This window comes from Gadus chalcogrammus, chromosome 8 (assembly GCF_026213295.1).
Source record: "Gadus chalcogrammus isolate NIFS_2021 chromosome 8, NIFS_Gcha_1.0, whole genome shotgun sequence".
Classification (NCBI taxonomy): Eukaryota; Metazoa; Chordata; class Actinopteri; order Gadiformes; family Gadidae; genus Gadus; species Gadus chalcogrammus.
The window spans coordinates 20,103,467-20,119,756 of NC_079419.1; the positions used below are offsets into that span (position 1 = coordinate 20,103,467).

Below are 16,290 nucleotides of genomic sequence, written 5' to 3' on the forward strand. Positions count from 1 at the left end.
GAAACGAAGAGGAAAAAATAATGAATCAAGGAAATTCTTAATAAAAAGAGAGCCAGTGGAAAAACATCGATAAGGACGATTGGCCTCAACACATATTTTCTCATAGTAAGGTAATATACATATACTCCTAGAGTACCTCGTAAGCTCTACTTTTGGATCAGATGACCTTGCATTTGGATCGTTCCATCTATAGGGGTGTCCAATACTTTTTGACTCTATGAACATAACAATTGTTATCTTCATATTAACATTAATATATACAATGTAATATTATTTCAATTTTATAATTTATTCACATGCATTCATCAATATTTACGACTTATTCTTTATGCAATGCCACAAACAACCAAAATGTACTCCCCCCCTCTCTAGGAATGGACTGGTCTTCTGCTGAAATTCCGAGAATTGAACCTTCGTGTTTCTTAGAACTGGATTCTCAGAACTGGTGATGCACAAAGTTTCGAGGAACCTTTTACAAGGTGACTTTTTTTCTATTTTTCTCAGTATTATGTCAGGGGACTTATGAACTTGCAGATGCGCATTTGGCTGCGTTGATAGCTATTGGGCTTGTATATAAACATTAGAAATATTCAATCTGTTCATGAATATAGGTTAATTTGAGATGGCATAGTTTAACTTCTGAACTTGAGTGTATATTTGGATGTTTAACCCTAGGATGCCTAACGTTGTACTTCTGAGTGAGGGCGTGCTAGGGAAGTTTAACACAATCTTTCTTATGTCTGCAGTGTTAGGCTCTTAAAAGCTATATGTTAGGATATATTTACAGGACGGAGTTCCTCATGTCTTGCACTGCCGCGCAATATTTTATCCAGGCAGATTATTATACGGATTGCCTTTAATTGGCGTGCACATCCTATTTCCAGTATTGATTGAATTTTCCTATGTTTTCATAGTCGATTTATTACTGAACTATTATCCCGTTTTCGCCCGCTTTGCTGAGCCAGACTAGTGTAATGTTAGGTGCTTGTTACAGTAGCCTGCTCATCTGCTAATGCTAAACTTCTAGTGTGTAAGTGAAGGCCACGCGTAAAAATACAGCATGAGTCCTAGAAGGAAACAAGATCTCACCAATCTGGCTCATAGGTAACATTTCAGATATAAATAACGTGTTTCTCTCGTGTGTCAGTAGCGTTGAACGCTAAAGGGAAAATAAGGTGTGCTGTGCTCGTATCGCGGAACAGGAAACCTGCGGGTCGACTGGCCACAGATATCTGCTCCGGGACGGAATGTGCTCAAAGCTAAACACACTGGTGGCATACTGCCTCGAACAACACCGGGCAGAAAGCCGCAGATCCGCTCGATCGAGTGATCTCTGGACACTGACAGCCCGATCATTACCAGCCTTATAATAATGTATAATAATGTACACACGGGGATTCTCAAGTTCAAAGCAACGTCGAGTTTTCCCTTCGTAGGAAAACATGTTATCGTTTGAGTTGTGCAGCTGTGGGCGCCCTGAGAAAATGGTTAGCAAACGCGATGTGCTTTTTAAAAAAACGTAACCCTGATAACAAAGCTACTATGTTGGTGTTGGAGTTTTCTTTTTGATATTCTACCCTGAAAAATAAAGTTTTTCTGAGTGCTCCGCCTCACTGCCGTTTCTGCCTTTACAACAGCGATCCCTATCGGTCACATGAGTTCATAACACGTTCTGAACGCTGTTAAAAAAAAATACAACTGTATAATCCCAATTAAATATGTTCCCATGATTTGCTTAAGCTTTTGTGCCAAGGAAGGCCGGTATGGCTTGGAGGATATGGATTTACTAACATTTCCGTGGTTCCCATACCTTTCTCCTCCAGATTGCGACGGCATGGCCACCACAGCTGATGGCTGCATACAGTTCACACGGCATGCGGGAGACGTCCTCCTCAACCTCAACCGCCTCCGCAGCCGCAACATCCTGACAGACGTCACCATCCAGGTGGACGGACAGCGCTTCAGCACGCACAAGACCATCCTGGTGGCATGCAGGTGCGCTCTATCACATACTCATGGTTGTTTTTTATCATCTGTTCATTGTAGTAATTATGATTTTGTCAACTTTAACTGTCCTAGCACCACTATGGGAATCGGTGGCATATTTGAGGAAATAAAACTAAAATGGCGGTCTCTGGGAAATCATGCTAAATTGATAACGGCACAGTTGAAGATTCCTATGTCGTGTCTAACCCCCCTTTCGTGCTCTTAGTGGGCTCTTCTACTCTATCTTCATGGACCCTGAGAAGGCGGACCTCAGTGTGGTCACCTTGGACCACAAAGTGGACCCCACGGGCTTCTCCATCCTGCTGGACTTCATGTACACGTCCAGCATCAACCTGAATGAGGACCTAGTGGAGGCCACCATGAGCACAGCCCTCTACCTCCAGATGGAGCATGTGGTGGACACCTGCCAGAGGTTCATCGAGTCCAGGTAACGGACCTCGCCGTGGCGCTCATACACCACGTGTGAACACACATCGTCCTCGTTGATGATTGTACTCATTTAAAAAGTGTCTCCAGGAAACTGCGGAGTTCTCTGAAGCTGCAGTTTGACGGCGAGCTGGGCGGCTCTGGCAGTCTGTCGGCCGAGGAGGTCTGGGCACTGCGGCCCCTCGGCGAGACGGAGACCAACCTGCGCTCCAGCCACACGGTGTCCCCCCCGCAGGGCTCGGCCGCCGCCGCCGCCTACGCCCCGAGCGTGGTCAGCGGCATCAACACATCGGGCTCGTACCACGTCTACGCCGCGCCGCCCCGCGCCGCCGCCGCCGCCGTCCTGGGCCGGCAGCAGCAGCAGGCGGAGGCGCGCCTCCTCAGTGGCCTCCCGAGGGAGGGGGTCTCGTCGTCCCAGACGCCCTGCCCCTCCTCGCCGCCCGGTGCCAACGTCCCCGTGGCCCCGCCCACGCCCAGCTCCACCCACCACGGCGAGGCCAGCCTGAGGAGGAGCGCGGCGGTGGCCAAGGAGGAGCCCGGCGCGGTCCAGTGCCCGCTGGCGCCGCCCACTCCGGGCTTCGGGAAGGGCGTGATCTGCAGCCCGCAGAGCCCGCTGCGCTCCGACGGCCACCCCAACTCCCCCACCGAGTCCAGCAGCAGCAGGAACGCCAGCCTCGATCTCAAGAGGCCCTCGGCGGGCGGGGAGGACACCGCCGCCGCCACCAAGGCCCGCAACTGGAAGAAGTACCGCTTCATCGTCATGAACCAGGCGGCCGACGGCGGCGAGCGCGGGGCCGAGGGCTCCGACGGCGGCGAGCGCGGGGTCGAGGGCTCCGGCGGCGGCGGCGGCGAGTTCTTCGGGACGTCGTCGAGTCACTACCAGAGCGGGCGGTCGGACACCAGCGGCGAGGGGCCGGCCGGAGAGGCGGGGCCAGATGACCGGGGGTTCCCCGTGTCTCCCATGGCTCGCCGCGCTGAAAGCAGCTGCCGGGACAGCAGGTGAGGGCTGCTGGGCTGACGCGCGCCGTGGCCAATCACCGTCACGTCCACATCAATCGCACTCATTGAGATTCAAATCTATAGTTCCAGAGCGCCCTAGTCACTGACGCAGCATAGCGAATAGACCCAGTTAGTTTGGGGAATGACCAGAGACCCTGCCTGCTGGCCCAGTATAGATGAATCCTGGTGTCTGGGGTATGTAATGCAATGTGTGGCGGTCTCTGTGTTCTGCTCCTTCAGCCACCTGAGATGCTCGTCGTGTGGTTATGACAGCCCCCAGGGGGTCGGGGACATGGAGCCCTACTCCCCCGGCTCCTACAGCAGTGAGGACACCAACAAGGCCCTCTCTGAGAACTACCACTCCAGCTCTGGTGAGGCTTTCTTCCACTGCAGTGCAGAGCCTCCCTGTATTCAGGAGGAAATGGAACGACCTCGAAGGCACGCCTACCGATTTGAACTGTTTGAACTACGCGAATTCAGACCACAACATGCGTTAACGAACGTACTAACAACTAAGGCCTGATAAAAACAAACCTGTACCAGGCCACACACGTGTACAGGCCCCAGTAACAAGTGCCCAATAAAGAACATTAAATCAGGTCCGAGGCCCCACGTGTTGCTGAGACTGCTGCAAACACTCAGACCCTCTTTCGATTTGAACTTGATTTCACATGATTTTGCATTGAAAAGCTGCAGCATAACAAATCAATGAGTCTGTGGAAAGCCTTTGGATAACTGATGTTTATATCGAAGGATTTCTGTGCACTTTACAGGACAGTGTCAAAGGATTACATGAAGGGCTCAAGACTGCAACCATTTATCTTGTGTGTGCAAGGTTATATTTAAGTCTAAATATCTAAATATAAGTCATCGGGGCCGGTAAAAAGTATATAGGCCTATTTGGTTCACCCAATGTGGCCTATACCAATTCCTAATCTGAATTGGAGTATATTACCCAATTAGCAACAGTTATTATTAGACTGAGACTCAACCTGTTTACGTCGGTGAGGGATTACCATTCAATGAAAATTGATCGTGTCACAAACTTGGCGTGCATAAGTAAAGTCTACAGAACCGTCATTTGTCTGAAAAATGTGCAAACAGGCCGCGGCCTATATTTGCGTAATCACGGTACTAACTGTCTAACGATGCAGGTTTTTTTTGTTCAGAAAGCCACACGTTCTTCTGCAACGAGTGTGACTCCAAGTTCACCGAGGCGGACTCCCTGAAGAGCCACATGCTCCAGGACCACAGCGACAAGCCCTACAGGTGTGACTGCTGCCAGGCCGCCTTCCGCTACAAGGGCAACCTGGCCAGCCACAAGACGGTCCACACTGGTAAGGCTCCCACACTCAGGGGGTGTGTGCGTAATATTGGCTTTAAAATTAAAATATGAACACGAACTCATTTTGCCGACCACTTGACCACTTGTGCAACGCAAATGTTTAACTATTCATGTGTTGTTGGTGTTGACCTTCTGCAGGGGCCAAACCGTACCACTGCAACATCTGTGGTGCGCAGTTCAACCGGCCAGCCAACCTGAAGACCCACACGCGTATCCACTCAGGAGAGAAGCCGTACAAGTGTGAGACCTGCGGCTCACGCTTCGTACAAGTGAGTACAAAGAGCGCTGGTCCTATGACAACAAAAACCAAAGGAAACAGTTTTTTGCCTTTTTTTTATCAAACTTTATTTAGGTTATTTGCCTGGTTTCCTCTGCCCTCCTTAACATTAAATGACACTTTCATGGTGTCTACGGTTGACATTGACTAAATTGTTTCAATTCGATCAGTTATTTTGGCAAATCATTGATTTGCTTTCGCCCTCGGTGCAATTCCATTAATAAGCCCAAAGTAATGATCTGAGAAAGGATTTAAAAAAAATTGTATCAGCAAACTTTGAATGAGGTCATTAACATATGTATGAACTTGGTTCCTCCCAAGGTGGCCCACCTCCGCGCTCACGTGCTGATCCACACCGGGGAGAAGCCGTACCCCTGTGTGATCTGTGGCACCCACTTCCGCCACCTCCAGACACTCAAGAGCCACATGCGCATCCACACGGGCGAAAAACCCTACCATGTAAGCCTCCCTCTGAGCTCCTCTCTCTCCCAGTAATGCTCTGTGTCAGCTGGTGAAGCCCTTCCGAGCAAATCCCTTCTCTGCCCCCTGTGAATCAACTGGCTATCAATAGGGACAAGCTCTTTGCCACCAGCGCTAATCCTAAAGCAATGTACGCTCTGAGAACCTGGCTCAGCCCAGACACTGCAGTGAAACTAAGTTGTTTTTTCCGATCTATCAACTCATAGTAGTAGTAATAGGTAGTATTTCCTGGGGTATTTCTGTAGTTTCTGTTAGTTCCCCTGTTGGGGCACCTAGCAGACCAAAATACCAAGAGTGTCCGCAGGTTTGGTTCAATATTCTTTTGTATGCATGTTAATTACTGGCTGTAGAACAAATACAACAGTCTTTTTTTTTTTTTAATTGACACACAATCCCTCTCTCCTCCCTTCCGTCTGCAGTGTGAGAAATGTGACCTCCACTTCAGACACAAGAGCCAGCTGAGGCTCCACCTGAGGCAGAAACACGGGGCGGTCACCAACACCAAGGCCCCCTACCGCCGCGCCCCCTCTGCCCTCGGGGTCTCTGCCTCCTCCTGATCCCCGTTACCACCGCCCCCTGGAAGATGTTCTAACAAAACGGTGGTCTTAGTAATCTACAACTGTGTTGTATTTTCTCTTAAATGTGAACAAGGTGTTAAAAAAAAAAAAAGAAAAGGCAATCATATATCCTATGTTTGCCTTTGTTAAAGAAATTCACCCTGTATGGGGTCTTGCAAAAATTGACCGTTACGAGAAATGTATGTGGCTTTCTTTTTCTGTGAGAATGACCAATATTGAATGTACACACGTGGATTGTGGCATTGTGCGTATTTTGTTAGTGTATTTACTGTGCGTGATCGTTTGGAGGCAGTGTTGCTGTTAAAGGAATGTGTCATTCCTGATCAAAGTGTGGTGATGCAGTGTTATCTACCCTAAATGCGGAGAGGAGAGGGGCCCTGCCCTGATTTAGTGCTGAAAGGTGCCTCGTTTCTTGGCTAGCTTATTTTCTGTAAAAGATAATATATATGTCTATCTATATGGGCAGATGCCATCTGCTGGCAGACTTCATAAGTTTTGTTTTTTTGCTAATGTTTCATGTCTTACTGCGATAGATATTTCCTTATTTTTGAGCAAAAATTACCGTGTACGTTTTTCAGATGTTCTTGTACAAATGCAGTATATTGACAGTGCCTTAAGAGTTGTTTTGTACACGCTTGTCTGGTACTTGTTGTCAAGCTTATTTTAAATAGTGTAAAAAGCTGTAAATACACCAGAGCGCAAGCTAAAACATCCTCAGGAATGTAAGCAGTATCCAATGTATTTGTTTTTAACCAGAGTTTATATAAATGTTTATATAGTTATATATATAAAATAAATGCATTATGAAAAAAAATCTGTTGTGGTACAATTCTTTTACAAAATAGGCTAAATGCTCAATGACAAACATGAGCAAATCGATAATTGAGAGTGGCAGGAATCCTTCCAACTTGGCTGGAGCTTAGTTTTAAGGGTGCTGACATGTTTGGCTACTTTCCCACTGTTGAACTTCAAGATAATTGCCATTTGATTAATAAGTGATTAAACAATCCAAAAAGAGCACGTGTCTGAACAAAGAGGGCACTGATGGTTCAAGGGGCAAGGGGAATTAAGGGCAGGGTGTTAAACGTGAGTCACTCAGGAGTCCAACATTCCTCCAAGGAGTTAAAACGTTCCTTGGTGGAACTTCATATCTAGTTCACCCTTTGAGTTTTAGTATGTCGCCATCTGCTGGCTCAGCAGCAAGATGACATCAATGATTTAGAACTTCCAAGCGCTGATTTAGTTGCAGTTAGATTGTTTTGAAATTCTATTACACGTTAAAAAGCACATCTACTTGCCATATTTCATGTATTTTTCATATTTATTTCATATTTCATAGAGGCAAAATGCATTTATTTTCCAACACCTCGTTCCGATATATCTACAACACAATCATCATAATCCAAATATGATTAACATGAAACATTAGTCTTGAATAACAAGCCAATCATACGTTTTTCATTGTTTAATTTGCCCTCAGATCATGTGGAAACAAAGCCATCCTTTTTTCCCATGGCCATCATAGATTTTAGCTACACTGCAACAGGTAAATGTCACCTTTTTAATCAAAAGAAAAGGCCTGACTAGCCATGGCACAAAAAGAGCAGGAATCGAGTTGGAGTTCGGTATGGTTAAGTCTCATGATATACTCGTTTGTAAATAGCGCACAATCCTACAGTTCCCAAAAATAAATCCCTTCCTTTGAACACCAGGACCAATCAAACCTTAAAGCGCCTCTCCCGTGCTGTTGTTTTACATGTTAATTTGATCAACGGTGAACGCCATTGGCCGCTTAAGAGAAAAAAAAAAGAGATGGAGGTCTGCCCCGTGCGTCATCATTAGAAAATAACCTGTTTGGTCTGAAGGCTTGATACTTGTCCCCTCCTCCACGGCACGCCGTCTACATGGAAATATTATGAACCTACGTCCCCAGAATATACCAGACCCCTTAGCACAAGGATTCTAAATGCCGCAGTGACCCAACTAGTGTTTCCTATGCAAAGGCCTTGATCTATTGATCAGTTGATCTATTGACACACACGCACATACATAACCATTCACACAGCGCACACTCTTCAACAAGCATTACAGCATCTTCAAAAATACAGAAGGACTGAAAAAGCAAGTGCTACAAATGGACAGAGTGTAATTGCATTGAATAAAAATACAAATCTAAGGTTAAATGAAGAGCATAGATGTTGGCAGTTGGTGGCGCTCAACCCTCCTTGTCTAAGATAGCCTTCACGTCAGCAAACACCTGAGGAAAACAAAGATAAAGAGAATAAACAGGACTTAAAGGTCAATCGGATGGTTTCCCCCACCGATTCAATCCATATGCCCAGCAACAAGGCACACACCAAAAAATGATATATACAGCTTCTCACAAAAGTGAGTACACCCCTCACATTTTTGAAAATATTTTTATCAAATCTATTCATGGGACAAAACTGAAGAAATGACACTTTGATACAATGTAAAGAAGCCAGTGTACAGCTTGTATAACAGTGTAAATGTAGTGTCCCCTCAAAATAACTCAACACAGCCATTAATGTCTAAACCGCTGGCCCCAAAAGTGAGAACAACCCTAATAAGTGAAAATGTCCAAATTGGGCCCAAAGTGTGAATATTTCGTGGCCACCATTATTTTCCAGCACTGCCTTAACCCTCTTGGGCGTGGCGTTCACCAGAGCCTCACAGGTTGCCACTGGAATCCTGTTCCACTCGTCCTTGACGACGTCACAGAGCTGATGGATGTTACAGACCGTGCGCTCCTCCACCTTCCGCTTTAGGACGCCCCACAGATGCTCAATAGGGTTTAGGTCTGGAGACATGCTCGGCCGGTCCATCACCTTTACCCTCAGCTTCGTTAGCTAGGCAGTGGTCGTCTTGGAGGAGTGTTTGGGGTCGTTATCATGCTGGAATACCCAGGCCCAGTTTCCGAAGAGAGGGGATCATGCTCCGCCTCATTATTTCAGAGTACATGTTGGCATTCATGGTTCCCTCAATGAACCATAGCTCCCCAGTGCTGTAGCTAACCCTAGCACTCATGCAGCCCCAGACCATGACGCTCCCACCACCATGCTTGACAGTAGGCAAGACAGACTTGTCTTTGTACTCCTCACCTGGTTTCCGCCACACACGCTCGACACCATCTGAACCAAATAAGTTGACCTTGGTCTCATCAGTCCACAGGACATGGCTCCAGTGACACATGTCCTTAGTCTGCTTGGCTTCAGCACACTGTTTGCAGGCTTTCTTGTGCATCATTTGTATAAGAGGCTTCTTTCTGAGACGACAGCCATGCAGACCAATTTGATGCAGTGTGCGGCGTATGGCCTGAGCACTGATAGGCTGACGGCTGACGCCCCACCCCTTTAACCTCTGCAGCAATGCTGGCAGCACTCCTACGTCTATTTACCAAAGACCTGGATATGATGATCAGCATGTGCACTCAACTTCTTAAGTCGACCTTGGCGAGGCCTGTTCCGGTAGAACCTGTCCTGTTGAAACGTTGTATGGTCTTGGCCACTGTGCTGCAGCTAAGTTTCAGGGTGTCTGCAATGTTCTTATAACCTAGGCCATCTTTATGCAGAGCAACAATTCTTTTTTTAAGATTCTCATCGAGTTCTTTGCCATGAGGTGCCCTCAGTGTCGGTGGGTCAATAGAGGGCGCTAGGGCGCCACCCCTCCGTGAAATATTCACTTGAATATATCAGTCAACTATTAATCAACTATTATCAATACAAAATAAATCAACAAAAATACATAGCGTTTATCCTCATTTAATTGTGTGATGTGCTTGTCACTGCCAGCAACCAATTAAATGCATCTGAACATCAATGCTTTGTGCTAGGCTAGTTATTGGTCATTTTAAATAAAGCCCTCCTCAAAGCCCTCCTCTTTCATTGGCGGCGCAAGAAAATTCGCCCTAGGGTCGCACCAGTGTGCGCCCCAGGCCAATGGTATCGCTTTTCTTTTTTGTTTTCACCACATGATTGGACAACTCAGAGAATCAATCAAATAGGCTACCTCCCTCAGCAGCATTCGCGCAACACAACTACATGTAGAGAAGAGACAGATCGCTAACTAGTAGAGAGTTGAAAACACTTTCCACCCTTTTCAGTGGAGGAATTGGACTCTCCAAGCAATGTTATACTTAAAAGGAACAAGTAAGTTACATATTAATTTAGTCTTTCGGCCTGTTGCATATAAACAAAATTAAGCAACTGTCCCATATTTCTAACTGCATTTGAAGTAGACATTGAGACTCACAAAAAATGGACGCTATAGGACATTGATCATGATTTGTCTCAATATGAGAATAACAACAATGGGTCAAATAGCAATGGCTGGTGGACTGGCCATAAAGTAGGTGTGTATATGCAGTGTAAGCTTGTCCACCCCCTGCAAGTCAGGATGTAGGCTATGAATCTGAATGAATAGTAGGCAATGGGTAAACCCCGAAGCCACCGCCATTTGCGCCATTTTGAATTTCAGCCACCGCCAGTCAATAATTGTCTAAGCCACAATAAGCCGCCATCTGATAAACTTTGGCTGAGCCAGCTAGAATTATTTGCATCAAGTAATAATTCTATCACATAGTAGGGCTTTGACTCCGAATGAAGTATTGATTAGACAGCGATTTATTAGAAACCTAATAAACCGCTGGAACACGCAAGACCGGTTATCATAGCAACGCCGGTAAACAAACCTCGCAAAGCCCAATCAAGGTCTTACTGAAGGCATTTAATGGTCAGAATAATGAGATATAGTAAATCAGTATAACATAGACATGAAGTGTGGCAGCTTCAGCCATTTGTAGCCATAACAATTTGGCGGCTGCAGCAGCCATTTAGGTTTTGGTTGAGCCGGCTAGCCAGCCAATAACTTCATCAGCCAGCCATTATTCTCAAAACAAATGGCTTCGGGGTCTAGTAATAGGTAATAGGAAGTAGCCATCCCCAAAATGCACCAGAATACAGGAAATCAAATCTATTCAATTCAATTTATTTTATAGGGGGGGGGGGGGGGGGGGGGGGGGGGGGGGAACCCCAGATCCTCTGTCTATTACTGTGCCCCACCAACATTTTTGACCACCAGCCGCCACTGGGTGCCATGATGACTTCCAGAGACCAGTGAGAAAGCAATAACACCAAATTGAACTAACCAACTCCCCATTCACACCGGAGACCATTTAACACTAACGAGGCACTTGACACTGGGGAGGGGAAATGGTTAATTGGGCCCAATTTGGACATTTTCACTGAGGGTTGTACTCACTTTTGTTTAGACATTAATGGCTGTGTTGAGTTATTTTGAGGGGCAGTACATTGACACTGTTATACATCAAGCTGTACACTGACTGTGTTGTCCCATGAATAGATTTAATAAAATATTTACAAAAATGTCAGGTGTGTACTCACTTTTGTGAGATACTGTGTGTGTGTACACACACACACACGGGCGGGACTCCCCAGCAGGGGGAGCTCATATATATATATATATAAATAAGAGAGAGAGAGAGAGAGAGAGAGAGAGAGAGAGAGAGAGAGAGAGAGAGAGAGAGAGAGAGAGAGAGAGAGAGAGAGAGAGAGAGAGAGAGAGAGAGAGAGAGAGAGAGAGAGAGAGAGAGAGAGAGAGAGAGAGAGAGAGAGAGAGAGAGAGAGAGAGGAGAGAGAGAGAGAGAGAGAGAGAGAGAGAGAGAGAGAGAGAGAGAGAGAGTTAGGCCCGCCCCCTGGTGGGGAGGCCCACCCCCTGGTGGGGAGGCCCACCCCCTGGTGGGGAGCTCTCCCTTGGTTACCATGCGTTGCGACGGCTCGCTCACCTCATCCACCTTGTGGGAGGCGTCCACGGTGCGCACCTTGCCCTGCTTCTCGTACTGATCGATGATTGGCCGTGTGGACTGCAGGTAGGTCTGGATCCTGAAACAGGAGGAAGAAACATGTGGAGGCAGATACAGCAATTCATATGCTACACAAAGGCTGATCCAGACATTGAGCTTCTATATGCTGATATTCGCCTTTTGTCATGACATCATCAACGGTGGTTGTTTTATTGCATCTAAAAATTGTAAAGGTAATTCCTCTTTATGAAAGGGCTTATAATATTAGCTTGGCCAGGCTACTGATGCTTGAGGCCCATCTTCTATAGCAAGGATGCCTTGTATAAAGACACATATAGGAGCGGGATAGGGACAGGATTAGGATGTATGGCTCCCACTCCTCCTCCAAGGTACCTGGTTTGGTCCCCAATACCGATAGTGTACCTGTAGATAACACGATGCTCACCGCTTTCGGAGAATCAATGAAGGTACCTTTTTTGCAGGCTCTCTCTGTTGTCGTCGGTACGTCCGCTGTGCTGGCCTCGCTCCAGACATCGGTCGATACAAACCTGTTGGAATAACCCAGTATTTACCAGACGTGCCTTATTATACAACAACACCGACAACGTTTCTCAACCTGTGTTATGCTGGTTGGTACATGGGATTTTATTCCTAAGATAGACAAATGTAAAAAAAATATATATATAATAGAGATGATTGTAAATATGTTATGGCGGTTTTTCTATCAAGAGGGGGTCACTTGTTGAGTTCCATCATAGGTTTTCCACTGTAATGTCTTCCATTGATGTTTGGTTCATTTGTGTTTCCTCAACAAACACGACGGGAGAATAAGCAGCGTTGCTGACTGTTTCTACCGACTCCGGCATTCTTGCAGTAATAATCGTGTATAAAGGGGTGCTGGCACTCTTTGGTCAGCCACTGCATGTGTATCTATCTAAACATCGCAGGCTACTTGCATGAGGTGGAATATGAGGTAGAGGAATCTGTAAGTTCTTGACCATGAGTCTGTAGTTTCTTGATCATGAATCTGTAGACCTAAAGTCAAGGGCTGGGAACCACTGTTACAAACACACAGTAGTAAACGTGTCGCGCTACATCACAAGGCCATCATGCTCTTGGGATTGTAGTTTGTTAAAGGGTTTGATTAAGGGTTTAACCATTCAACACGGGTCCTTCTTCGCAGTAGGAAAACCCCGCAGACCAGATATTGTACAATGCGGTGACGGCCGGGTGTCGGTACCTCGTTGCTACAGTCGAAGAACAACACGAACTTGACATCTGCCTTGTCGTCCATGACGCGGCTCCAGCCCTGCAGGTTGTCCTCGTTGCGCGGGAAGCCGTCGATGAGGAAGCGGAACTTCTTCTCATCGGCCTTCATGGTCTCCTCCATGGCCTGAGGGTCCAGACGGAGGCAGGGTCAGCATGGAGACGCTCAGGGGATGATTGAAGTCGCATTCAATAAGGATTGCTTGTGTTTTAAATTGCTTTCTTATTTGTCCCATTCTTGCATTGTATTATTTACATGTATTGAAATGTTGTTGTGATGTTTGACCTACTGTTTATATCTATTGTACGTTTGTATTTCAGTTTTTAGTTTTATGTTGTAATCAGGGCGTCTCTCCTGCTCTCAATGGCCTTCCCTGAATAAAGGTTAAATATTTTCTTATTTTTTATTTTGTTGAGCATCACAGCAAAAAGAAAAAAGTCCAAAAAATACCAATACAAATATGCAATTTAAATGAATCACACATCATTGTCTATGCATTTAGTTACGTCTATATTAAAGATGGGGCCCTTGATATTTCAAAGAACAAAATCAGAAGAAAAAAAAAAAAATCTTTTAAGGAAGAAAAAACTAACATTTAATGAAGGAACCTTCTTAGCAAAGAGTGGCACACTGATGGAATATTCCAGAAGTCGACCAGAAACTGGGATTTTAATTAACAGAACAACCCTGCAACTTTGCCCTTTTGTCACTAAACTTTTCAAACGAAGTAACTAACTTGCTTCTTACCACATCTGACTGCATGCTTTACAAGGACATAACTGTGGTGGCTTTTTTAAATCTAGCGGCCGGAGCCACATTAAACTGTCCTCCCCGCGGCGGGACGCACAGACCTTCTTCAGCAGGTTGATGGTGATCTCCACGGGGACGATCTGGCCCTCCTTGATGTGGCGGTCGATGAGCTGACCGAACTCAGAGCCCTCCCGCGCCCGCTCGCCCCTCAGCAGGTCCCCGGCGGACAGATGGGTGTAGCAGTAGTTCTGGGAGGGAGAGACCGGAGCAGAGAGAGAGAGAATTTTTTTTATGAATGCTGCCTTTAATGAGAAAAGCGCAAAAAAAAAAAAAGGTAAAGAATTTATGGCTTGGAAAGACTCAGGCTTTTTCATATGAAGGAGATTTCTATACTCAACAGCCCTTCAGGTTTGTCTGGTAGATCCACTGCTATTCTAAGGCCAGAAACCCAACTCTCTGTCACTTAGTGACAACACGACAAACATGTATGTATTATGGAGCAGCTCAAATCTAGATATATTAAAAAGACAGCTCCCTATCAATTTAATTGATGTGGTTGAAACTTTTTATTTCTTAAGACAACCCCTATTATGTAGGGGTTGACATATTCTAAATCCGGTGGTCTGGGCATCCAAGTAACGGTCAACAGTGAGTTTGGTGCGTGGACCTAAAGTGACAAGTTCCAACAGTGCAAAAATAAATAGATAGCTCATAAAGAGTTGTGACATATCTATCAAATCAAACAGAAGACAGCATACACACATTGTCAATATAAAAGGTATAAATATGAACATAATTTATTTGGCTACATTTGCTGCGGACATTTAAACAATAGTAACCGTGTTCCACTTGAACACATATTTGTCTATTTAGCTAATTTCATTATGTAATCAAAATGGCAATTCTTTTTCTCATGTGTAACCCTCGTTTCATATGAATGAAACCTTCCCATGGGGAAAATTATTGTGATACATATTTATAACTGCAAAAATCGATTAACATGGTCAACATCGCACACAGTTAAGGGCAGTATGTGGTGTGGCCATTTTGTGAACACATTGCACACTTGATTCAAGGATTTCTTTGGTAGTCCAGGTGCCACACATCGTTTGTAGAGTGCTGAAACTCTTGGATGAGGGATATCTTGACTTTAGTTGGTTCTAATGGGGGTTTAGGAAGCAGCCTTTCCACTCTGGACACTATCTGTTACACATTTCTTCCTCCTCCCCTAAATTCTAATTAGGTCGATAGTACAATTAAAAAATTGCAATAGTTTATACTGAGCCTGTTCTGGGATGAGTTTCCTTTTGAGGATAAGGGTTTCCTTTTGAGGATAAGGTGCAAGAATTGTCAAGGACTGGTCCATAACAGGAACAGTGTTGCTAGATCGGACCAGATTTCCCACTGGCACTGGCTGTAGCCAGAGTTGTCAGGACCAGGACCAGCAATAAAGACTGAGGCTAACTAGCCGGCTAACAGAGGACAACCGGATGTGCGTTATTTGACAGTAAATTAAACCAATTGAACATTCGAACTGCAACTTTTTCATCCGACAATAGTAACATGAATCTATCTGAGCAATCTATCTCGCCCGAGTTCACATGTACCCGGGCTAAACGTCCTACCTCCGTGATTTTGGTGCACTGGGTGCCTTTCCCGGCGCCGGGGCCGCCCAAAACGAACACAACCTGGGGCTTCATCATCACCGCAACCCGGGACAAAATGTTCGGAACCTGCTGGTATAGAGCGAATACAGAGCGGAGCACCATAAACCGGTCAGCGAAGCCACGGAGAGATAAAATACAGACACGACAAACGAAGGAGAGACTCCTGAGCGCAGACTGAAGGAACGGTGAATGCGTGTCAGTGCTGGGATGACGTCACTCGATCAAAGCGCTTGCTGCACTTCCGTGATGGACGTGGGCAGCGAATTAGAACCGTGTTGCCAGATTGGGCCAAAATTCCCTCACAATCTGGCAACCCTGACTGCAGGTTGCCAGCGCCTGGTTGCCAGCGCTCAAGAGCCAGGGTTGCCAGATTGGACGGGAAATCGGGCCAAATCTGGCAACACTGATTAGAACCGCAGATGGGCGTGCCACGCGCCACGATGACACGCCCACTTGCACATTCTTTTTTTTTTCGTGATGCAGAGGTCGGGTGACGCCCCTCCCTCGCGTTGCCCTGTTTCCTCAGCATCAGCACCAAGTCGACACTGAACCGCCCGGCTAACGGACCAGGGAAGGATGCTTTAAGACTTGGGTCATTAGAAGCGACGATGTTGACAAGGTGAAAAACAGGATATTGATTTATTAGCACACC

The 16,290-nt window shown here is 46.0% G+C and overlaps 2 protein-coding genes across 2 annotated transcripts; one reads left to right on the forward strand and one right to left on the reverse strand.

The window, feature by feature from the left end:
* Window positions 1–421: 421 nt before the first annotated feature.
* LOC130387350 (B-cell lymphoma 6 protein-like) lies at window positions 422–7,128 on the forward strand. Its single transcript, XM_056596380.1, has 9 exons — window positions 422–479; window positions 1,824–1,995; window positions 2,213–2,434; window positions 2,524–3,432; window positions 3,673–3,803; window positions 4,602–4,769; window positions 4,916–5,046; window positions 5,376–5,513; window positions 5,954–7,128. The coding sequence occupies exons 1-9, from the start codon at window positions 449–451 to the stop codon at window positions 6,089–6,091; spliced, it is 2,040 nt and encodes a 679-aa protein (XP_056452355.1). The 5' UTR covers window positions 422–448; the 3' UTR covers window positions 6,092–7,128.
* A 264-nt stretch (window positions 7,129–7,392) lies between these two features.
* cmpk (cytidylate kinase) lies at window positions 7,393–15,881 on the reverse strand. The gene is made up of 6 exons (XM_056596381.1): window positions 15,597–15,881; window positions 14,073–14,219; window positions 13,195–13,347; window positions 12,426–12,502; window positions 11,937–12,033; window positions 7,393–8,369 (listed from the first exon to the last, which is right to left on the reverse strand). Exons 1-6 carry the CDS (start codon window positions 15,738–15,740, stop codon window positions 8,328–8,330), a joined length of 660 nt encoding a protein of 219 aa, XP_056452356.1. The 5' UTR covers window positions 15,741–15,881; the 3' UTR covers window positions 7,393–8,327.
* Window positions 15,882–16,290: the final 409 nt, after the last annotated feature.

Coding starts and splice junctions, on each gene's coding strand:
- LOC130387350 (XM_056596380.1), top strand. CDS start 449: ATGCACAAAGTTTCGAGGAACCTTTTACAAG. Junction 1,996..2,212: donor ACCATCCTGGTGGCATGCAG/GTGCGCTCTATC, acceptor TCGTGCTCTTAG/TGGGCTCTTCTACTCTATCT. Junction 4,770..4,915: donor CCACAAGACGGTCCACACTG/GTAAGGCTCCCA, acceptor GACCTTCTGCAG/GGGCCAAACCGTACCACTGC.
- cmpk (XM_056596381.1), bottom strand. CDS start 15,740: ATGGTGCTCCGCTCTGTATTCGCTCTATACCAGCAGGTTCCGAACATT. Junction 12,034..12,425: donor AGAGAGAGCCTGCAAAAAAG/GTACCTTCATTG, acceptor CTCCTGTTTCAG/GATCCAGACCTACCTGCAGT. Junction 8,370..11,936: donor CCTCCCACAAGGTGGATGAG/GTGAGCGAGCCG, acceptor TGTTTTCCTCAG/GTGTTTGCTGACGTGAAGGC.